The sequence below is a fragment of the Papaver somniferum genome, unplaced genomic scaffold (genome assembly GCF_003573695.1).
Source record: "Papaver somniferum cultivar HN1 unplaced genomic scaffold, ASM357369v1 unplaced-scaffold_85, whole genome shotgun sequence".
In the NCBI taxonomy this organism is placed as follows: Eukaryota; Viridiplantae; Streptophyta; class Magnoliopsida; order Ranunculales; family Papaveraceae; genus Papaver; species Papaver somniferum.
Genome location: NW_020651526.1, coordinates 5,437 through 15,701, shown reverse-complemented (window position 1 = coordinate 15,701; position 10,265 = coordinate 5,437). Strand labels below are relative to the sequence as shown.

General features: G+C 38.8%; 1 protein-coding gene across 1 annotated transcript; it reads left to right on the top strand.

Annotated features, from left to right (window-relative positions):
- The first annotated feature begins 6,287 nt into the window (after positions 1-6,287).
- Positions 6,288-8,094, top strand: LOC113345985 (BTB/POZ and MATH domain-containing protein 3-like). Its single transcript, XM_026589611.1, has 4 exons — positions 6,288-6,622; positions 7,186-7,534; positions 7,638-7,914; positions 8,000-8,094. Exons 1-4 carry the CDS (start codon positions 6,288-6,290, stop codon positions 8,092-8,094), a joined length of 1,056 nt encoding a protein of 351 aa, XP_026445396.1.
- The last annotated feature ends 2,171 nt before the right edge of the window (positions 8,095-10,265 follow it).

The window sequence follows — 10,265 nt, the reverse complement described above, 5'->3', positions numbered from 1 at the left end:
CCCATAGTAACCTTGTCAACAACTGAGGCTGAGTTTGTGGCTGCTGCGTATGGAGCTTGTCAGGGAGTATGGCTCAGGAACATTTTAGAAGAGATTGGAGTTAAACAAGCTGAAGGGACTGTAATGTTCTGTGACAACAGCTCAACCATCAAGCTGTCAAAGAACCTGGTGCTACATGGAAGGAGCAAGCATATACATGTCAGGTATCACTTCCTACGCGAGCTAGTGAATGATGGGATTATTCAACTTGAGTATTGTCCGACATTGGAGCAGCTCTCGGATTTCATGACCAAAGCAGTAAAACGAGACACATTTGAGAAACAAAGGAAGAGCCTGGGAATTGAAACTAAAGAAGGTTAAACTGGAAGGGAGGAGTTCCAGTTTAGGGGAAGAAATGAAGAATAAAACGGCTATGCATGAGAGGCAAGTCATCGAGTTAGATATAGTTTGTTGAAGCTTTCTTATCTTTAGGAGATTGAATAAGTCATTAGACTGAGTCAGTTTGTTGGCATCATTTTAGGAGTCAGTTTCGTTTGTGTTAGTTGTGCTTTCATGATCTATTTAAATGATCATTGTACGTCAGTTCAATAAGATATAAGAAATCTTCAGTACAGACTAGTGATCTTGTCTCTGATATACCAACAATAATTAGTAAATGGATTTATGGCAAGGCTCTTAAGGGGCAAGCCCAAACAGAATACAAAATACGTATTCAATTCAAGGCACTTATACAACAATATCATATCGGTTAATATTAATATACCCCAGTTTCATCAATGATAGAATACGTGTATCCAACTCAAAATCAATTGGTAATAAGTGGAGTAGCTCCATACTTATACGGACTGTTGTATGGTTGCGCTGTCTTCTTGGGTCTCACGTCTCATACAGGTTTTGGCTGTGATACGAGCATCCAACTCATAACCAATTGGCAATGAGTGGAGCGGCCCTAAAGAATTATAAACCGCAGGATCTTAGATTGCCCAACAATGTGGGACTAATAGTCTCAACACGCCCCCTCACATGTAGCCTCGTTGGGTCTAACACGTGTACAATTAAATTGGGTGACACGGAGTAAAGGCACGGTCAATTGACTCGTCGCAAATAGCCTGCTCTGATACCATGTTAGAATACGAGCATTCAACTCAAAACCAATTGGCAACTAGGTTAACTTAGAAGAGAAGAGATAAAGAAGACAAGACAAACTTTTAAGAGAACTTCTTATTATTAATTCAATGATCTTAATTGGTTTTACAAGACACATATATATACAAAGTCTTCCTTGCACTACAAGGTAAGATAGATTCCTTAACTAAATCAATATCCTAAAATATAAAAGACTTGTATAACAAGGTAAACGTGTGTTAGGAAACTCACGTATTGTATGCCTTAACACCCTCCCGCAAGCGTAACGAGTGATCTTGAACCTTAAGAGAGAAAACCGATCTTTAGACAAAGGTTTTGTAAAAATGTCTGCAATTTGATCCTTAGAAGATATAAACCTGACATCAAGAAGTTTCAAAGCAAATTGATCACGTACAAGATGATAATCAATCTCGATGTGTTTCTTTCTTGCATAAAATATAGGATTTACAGTAAGATAAGTCGCACCAAGATTATCACACCATAGAATTGGAGGTGGTTGAGTAGAAACGCGGAGTTCTGATAAAAGTGACTGAATCCACATAATCTCAGCAGTAGCAATAGCAAGAGCTCGATATTCTGCTTGAGTATTAGAATGTGACACGGTTTTCTGTTTACGAGCACTCCAAGAGATAATATTACCACCCAAAAATACACAATATCCACTTGTTGAACGTCTATCTTCAAGAGAGCCAGCCCAATCAGAATCAGTATATCCACTAAAAGACAACTGTAGAGAAGGAGACGATCGAAGAAGTATACCAAAAGTAGATGTCTCTTTAAGATAACGAAGTATGCGCTTTACTAATCCCAAGTGAAACACAGTAGGTGCATGCATAAATTGACAAACTTTATTAACAGCATATGCCGGATCCGGACGAGTAAATGTCAAATATTGTAAAGTACCAACAATACTACGATATTCAGTGGCATCAGTCAACAAAGTACTATGATCAGAAGAGATGTCCCCAGAAGTACTAAGTGGTGTGTGAATAGGTTTAACACCATCCATTTTTGCACGAGTAAGAAGATCATGAGCGTACCTTTGTTGAGAGAGAAACAAACCGGAGGACGTACGAACGGCTTCAATACCAAGAAAATAAGATAAAAAGCCAAGATCCTTAATTGCAAATTCTAGTTGTAGACGATCAAGAATGAATCGAATACCTGTAGAATTGGAGCCTGTAACAATAATGTCATCCACATAGACCAGTAAATAGATAGTACCATGTGAACCGGTAGAGAGAAACAAGGACGGGTCACACTTGGAAGTGACAAATCCAATGTGTAACAAAAAGGTACTAAGTCTGTGATACCACACAAGGGGAGCTTGTTTGAAATCATAAAGAGAATGATGCAATTTGGAGACATGCGTAGGAAATCTAGGATCCACGTAACCAGGTGGATGTTTCATATACATTTCTTCCTGGAGCTCTCCGTGTAAAAAGGAATTTTGCACATCAAGTTGATGAATAGGCCAATTGGAAGACAAAGCCAATGGAAGAATAACACGTTTTGTACATGGTTTAACAACCGGACTAAACGTTTCAGAATAATCAATGCCCTCTTACTGATTGTAGCCTTTTGCAACCAAACGTGACTTTCGACGTGCAATTGTACCATCAAGATTGCGTTTAATACGAAACACCCATTTACATCCAATAACATTCATAGAAGAGTTATATGGAACTAACGACCACGTACCATTGCGAAGTAACGCATTAATTTCATCATCAGAAGACATACGCCACTCGGGATCTTTGTGAGCTTGTGAAATACAAGTAGGTTCGAGAAGATAATCACATATCAAGGCATATTTCGAATTTGTTTTAAAAACACCGTCTTTTGCCCGTGTCACCATGGGATGATTGCCAACAGTGGAGGAAGGAGGGAACAAAATATCATCAGAAACAAAAGGGGAAGATTGCATATTGGGCGAATAAGAAGAAGTGGTGGCTGTGGCGGCTGTGTCCGCTGAACCTGACACAACAATAACTGGAACTGACGGCGTTTGTGGTGGCTGGAGATCATCATTGCTGATGGATGATGATTGGTGCTGACAGTTAATGATTACTGACGGCTGAAGATCATTATTACTGACAACAGATGATTGATGATGATGATTAATGAGTGACGGCTGATGATTGCGAACAGGTAAAGAAGATTGCTGGCGGTTAATGATTGTTGACGGCGGAGGAGAAAGAGATGGCGGCTGTGTCGGCTGATGAACACTAACGTACAAAGAAGATTCATGAGAAGAAGACAGCACAGGAGTAGGAGAAAGAAGCGGAGGTAGAGATGAATTTAAGAGAGAATAGGAAGTTACATGTGAAGGAGTCGATACCGAAGAAGGCTGAGACGCGGCGGAGAAAGGAAAAGTGGTCTCGTCAAAAATAACATGAAAACTAACATATATCCGTCCTGTAGGAATATGAAGGCACTTATAGCCCTTTTGAGATGGACTATAACCAACGAATACACAAGGAGAAGAAAATGGCTTCATCTTATGAGATCTATATGGACGTAAGTGAGGATTACACAAACAACCAAACACACGAACCAAAGTGTAATCTGGTGAGACACCAAAAAGAAGTTCATATGGAGAGGAGTTGTGAATAGAAGTAAACGGAACACGGTTCATTAAAAAACAAGCAGTGTAAAAAGAATCATACCAATATGAGGATGGTACAGAAGCCATGTCCAGAATTGTAAGACCAGTTTCCCGAATATGACGATGACGAAGTTCAACTAAACCATTTTGTTTAGAAGTACGCGGACATGAAAAACGATGAAAAATACCAAGTTGTTGAAGATGCGAAGTAAGTTTACGGTACTCAAGCGCATTGTCAGTTTGAAAGATTTTGATTTTTCGATTGAAGAGATTCTCAACATGCTTTTGAAACAAAAATAATATAGAAAAGACATCAGATTTCTGAGACATAGGAAACATCCAAGTAAAGCGACTGAAAGCATCAATAAATATGACATAGTATTTAAATCCTTCATTAGACAAAATATGAGAAGGTCCCCAAACATCAGAGACAATTAAATCTAATGGATTCAAATAAGTAGTTTTACTGGAAGGAAAAGTTAATTTGTGACTCCTATGTTCATGACAAGATGAACAAAACTTAAAAGTCAGACTAGAAACCGGAAGTGAAAACTGGGAAACAACTTTACGCACTGTGCGCATCATTGGATGTCCTAACCTAGAGTGCCAATCTTGTAAGTTAGCACACGCCCCTATGAAGGCTTTAGAAGACCAAAACGAATCATCAAGTTGATAGAGACCACCCCTCCTACTGCCGCGAAGAAGAACCTTCTCGGTACATCGATCCTTCACAATGCAAAAAGTTGGATGAAATTCAAATAAGACAGTATTGTTAGTAGTAAAACGAGAAATAAACAAAAGATTATGTGAGATTTTGGGTGTATGAAGAACATTACAAAGACAAAACTTACGGTTGGGAGTACCCAAAACAGAAGATCCAACATTGGAGATTGGAATAGAAGAACCATTACCCATTTGAATTTGATCCGGACCAGTATATTCATGAGAAGCTTGAAGACGAGAAATATCATTCGTTATATGAATTGTAGCACCACTATCAGGAGTCCATGAAGGAGTAGGCAACAAACCAGTGTGAGTAGCATAAGCACGAGGCACAGAGGTTGGTGGATGACGTCGAGGTGGACTAAAACTGCGATCAAAGCGATTCCAACAATCATTAGCTTCATGATTCTTGCGACCACATAACTGACAGGTTAGCCTGGATTCTGAACGTGACTGAGAAGGAGCTGGGCCGAGAGAAGAAGCACTGGGCTGGTTCTGGGAACGAGCTGGGTTAGGCAGAGAAGACCAACTCTGGGATTGAGACGGACTGGGCCGAGCAGCAGAACGAGCGGAACTGTTAGGAAACGAACGGACTGGGCTTTGGGCTGCGATATTGGCAACAGGCTGAGAATTCATGGATTTACTTTGGTTTGTAACACGAAGTTCAAACGTGAGAAGATAGGTGATGAAATCTTCTAGCTTCATGTCTCCCATGGAGGTTGTAAGAGAAGTGACGATGGCATCATATGTCGTGTTTAGGCCAGCGAGGATGCAGTGACGGAGTTCAGATTCAGTGACAACGGTATCAGCAGCAGCGAGGTTGTCAACAATGTTACAAGCTCGATCAACGTAATCTCTCATAGGAAGAGATCCTTTGCGTAAAGCCCTAAGTTCACATTGCATGTGATGAATATGAGCATCTGATTTGGAAGCAAAAAGAGATTCAAGGGAAGACCAAACAACATGAGAACTTTGGAGACGATGAACAGGGGTTAGAGAGGAAAAAATCCAGCCAAGAAGAATATTGGTCTTGCTTCAGCCATGGAGCATATGCCGGATTAGGTTCATCGTTGTTGGGAAGAGTTGGAGACGGACATGGATTTGTACCGGTGACGAAACTGTCAAGGTCATAGCCTTGGAGATATGGAAGAAACTGAGCACGCCAAAGAGAATAATTGGTGTAATCGAGTTTGACAATGATGATGTGGTGAGGTTGAGAGAAGATAGAGGAAGCCATCATTGATTGAGAGGAAGTAAGCATGTTGGAAAGAACCAAAGAGGTGGAGGCAACGGAAGACATAGGATCGACTAATCTGATACAAAGAAAAAACTAGGTTAAGTTAGAAGATAAGAGATAAAGAAGACAAGACAAACTTTTAAGAGAACTTCTTATTATTAATTCAATGATCTTAATTGGCTTTACAAGACACATATATATACAAAGTCTTCCTTGCACTACAAGGTAAGATAGATTCCTAAACTAAACCAATTTCCTAAAATACAAAAGACTTGTATAACAAGGTAAACGTGTGTTAGGAAACTCACTTATTTTATGCCTTAACACACCAAAATCTATAGTCGCATTGCTCACCAGATTTTCTTTAGACCAGAAATTCTATTTTTTCTTTTCCGGAAGGATTGATATCAGACCGCTTAATAAGAATTTTCTTACGAGAGACTCTATCGTACTGTTGCATATTACTATTGGATCATGATTATTGGATTCTCTCTGTAAATCTCCTCCTTTTACTGCCTTTTCCTTTGTTTCTAGCTTCTGCCGTCTCTACGTGAGCTTTAATATCTAAAGATCATGTCGTCGACGCGGTGGATTAGTGAGACTGTGGAAGGTTCTCATGAGTTCAACATTGAAGGATATTCTCTAGCAAAGGGATCACAAGGAGTTGGTAAATCCATGACCAGCGGCAGATTCAGTGTGTGTGGACATGACTGGGTTATTGTTGTTTATCTAGACGGAAATACTCAAACTTGCAAGGATTACATATCCGTGTTCGTTAAGTTAGTTAGCCCTACAAAAGTCAGGGCAGCGCATGAATTTAAATTACTGGACAAAACCGGAAAAGGGGAACATGGTGCTCATTACACGGCTACATCTCCAAGAACGTTTAATACAACAGAAAATTCATGGTACATATGTTTTTTCGGATTCCTATGGTTGTTGAATCTTTTATCAGTTTTATGAGTAATTCAAGCTGTTCTGAAACTAGAATAGTAGACCACCAGTAATTTAGCCTTCTTTACGAATTTAAATTGCGTTACAAAGCCTGTGCACAAACGATTATAGCTACGCAATGCAAGTTACCCGAATTAATGTCACTCATCTTCTTCTCGGTCTCAAAATAAAATAAAATTACATGACTTTAGAAGTAGACAACAAATTAGTTGGTTGTTCTGCTTGCTCACTATAGTTTCTTCCAAAGATGTGTATTATTGAGGATGTCATGTAGTACAATGGTAAAGTTGGTGATAATTCATCCATCCAGATAGCAATTTAATAATTTTAGCACCAAATTCTTTAATAAAAAAAAAATTTCAATAGTATGAATTAATGGAGATGGAGAATCAAACTAATATTCTGGATAGTCCTAACTACTTTATTTGCTACCCAAATGGTTGACACATTATATAAAAATCTCTTCAATTTTGGACCTCATAGTGCATAAACGACGTTCATTATGAATTAATTTCAGGGGATACAAGGAGTATATGAAGAGGTCGGAGTTGGAGACCTCAAGTTATCTCAAGGGCGATTGTGTTACCATTCATTGTACAATGAGGGTAGTTCAAACTCGTGTTGAAGAGGGGAAACATTATGTTATTCCTATACCTCCATCAAATATGAGTCAGAACTTCAAGGGCTTGCTGGAATCTGAATTTGGTTCTGATATTACTATCCAGGTTTGCAATGAATCCTTCAAAGCCCATAAGTCGATTCTTGCGGCTCGATCTCCTGTATTTAAAGCAATGTTTTTCGGAGTAGTGGGTAATCCAAACATGGAAACAGTATCCATTAAAGAGGTTGATCCCTTTGTCTTTAAGGTAAGTTTTCTCACAATTTTATCAAATACAGTCGTATCTAACTTTTACCTCTATGTAGAAATTTAATTGTTTTTCTATCTTAAACTTATATGGTTTGTGGCAGGCAATGCTGCTGTTTTTGTACTCAGATGAATTTCCTGAAACACGTGAACTATCTAATGCGGATTCTCCTTGCACTTCAACTTCAATCTTGCATCATCTGTTAGCTGCAGCAGATCGCTATGATCTTGCCCGATTGAAACTCATGTGTGAGGAAAAATTATGTGAAAAAATAACTGCAGACACTGTGGCAACAACACTGGCCCTAGCTGACCAACACCAATGCCTGCAACTGAAAACTGTTTGTCTAAACTTTGCAGCTAAACCCAAAAACTTGGGAGGTGAGTGTTGTGTTTAGACCATGTGTGTCTGTTCAGTTTCGGGTTAACCAATTATTTTCTTACCCATTAAATGTTTTGTGTGCAGAGGTTATGAAGTCTGATGGGTATGCATATTTAGAGAAGTCGTGTCCATCACTATTGACAGATCTGTTGAAGATTAGTGCAGCTGTTGATAAATAATACTCCTCCATCTTACCAAAAGAAAAAAGAAAAAAAGAAAATGTGAATCTTTTGGTATTTGCACAATTTTAAAGGAAACTATGAGAAATTGTTTTTTTAGGACTCCATATTATTTCACAAAGCCTGTCAAACACAACAGCACCTGTAAGAGTAATTTAGTGTTTCTCCAACACCCACGCCTGCGCCATAGGGCTTGTTTTAACTTTTGTCTAATATCCACGCAGACGTACAGTGTTCAAATCTATGACAATGAAGGCCACAATGACAGTCTTTGAAGTCTTCGATCGCAATCAAAATGTAAGGAAAATGCCGATCAAAAAAGAAAACAAAAGGATTCGGAAAGTGCACTGGGTCCTTGAGTGACCATTTTCTTGTCCCCGTGCCCACATGATTGGAGCCATTAATTTACCAAAAACTTAACTAGCGTATACATCAAGCGGAACATGCAGCAGTTCTTAGCGCCTGTCGATACATTTGAGAACTTTTGAAAAGATGCTCATTGCTGCAAACTTGAGATAATGAAAAAAAATATCGTTACCAACTTCCTTCAAATACAATCAAATTAACACAACACCAGTTCAAAGTTGATCAAATAAATCACCATTGAATCGTTTCGATTTTAACAGAGTAATGGCTGTAGTTGTTGGTTGATTAAGGAGTGTTTGGAATTTTTGGATAAGTAGCTAGGATTATTTTGTTTAGAACACTATATGATCTAGAGACTGAAAACAAAAGGGTGGTGGTGCTGTTCCATATTTGGTCTTTGAGTTTGGCCTGATATTTTCATTCGTTGGCCGGCGTCGCGGTCTTCTAGTTTTAAATTAGGTAACTACAATTTTCTTACAAATAGAAGTTCTATTGTTTTTTTCTCCTATAAAAGGAGGATTGGTCCACTACCGCTCCAATACTGTTTTCATCGAAATTTCTCCATAAATCTCCTCCTTTTAGTATCCTTTTCCTTTGATTCCCGTCAGCTTCAATATCCGAAGATCGATCATGGCCCCAAAAAGGCCAAGAATTTCCGAGCCTAACACCGACGATGCCGAGATATCATCGTCGTCACAGTGGATTTGCGCTGTGAAAGGTTGTCATGAATTCAAGATTAAACGATATTCTATGGAGATAGGAGTTGGTGAATCCATGACTAGTGGCGAATTCAATGTTGGTGGTCATGAATAGGTTATGGAATTTCAACCAGACGACGAGACTGAAGCTAGCGAGGAGTACCTATCCTTGTAGCTTAAGTTAGTTAACCCTAGAGAAGGGAAATTTGGTTTTCATTCCATTTCTAAATGTACAATTTTTCATCCAGATGACTCACGTTACGTACGTGTTTTCCGATTCCAACTGTTGTTGGATTATGTTGAATCCTTTAGCTGTTTTACGAGTAATTCAAGCTGTTTTAAAACTAGAATAGTAGGATAGTAATCTCATTCGTTAGGAATTGAAATTGCATCACAAAGCCTTTTTGCACAAACGATTATAGCCTACGCCTTGTGCGCAGCGTAAGTTACCCGATTCACTACCACCATGATGTCCACATAGGAAGCATAAACAACCATGATGTCTTGTTTGTTACCGGATTCAATACCACCATGATGTCTTTTTCTTGTTGCCACATAGGAAACACACACGACGATAGTTGGGAAGCTCTTAATGCATCCTGACTCAATGCAACCATGATGTTTTGTTTGTGTTACCACATAGGAAACATACAATGACCATTGCAGAAGCTCTTAAAGCATACCGACTCAGCTCAAAAAAAGGATAAAAAATTAAGAAGAAAATATTCACATGCCTTTAGAACTAGTAATGCATTTGGAACTAGAGAACAAAGTTCTTGCACGTGTGTGCCCGTGCCCGTGCCAAACTTTAGAACTAGACAATAAAATTAGTTGTTCTGCTTGTTTACTATAGTTAGTTGTACTAACAATAATTTGAATCAATGGAGATAAAGAATCAAACTGACCCATATTTCTGCAATCACAACTCCCAATTCGTTGATACATATATTAGTAAGGAAACTCCCTTTTATTGTTCCCCATCATTTTCAGGGGATTCGAGCGGTATATGAAAAGGTCGAAGCTGGAGACCTCAAATTATCTCAAGGAAGATTGTCTTAACTTTCATTGTACAATCAGAGTAGTGAAAACTCGTGTTAAAGAGGGGAA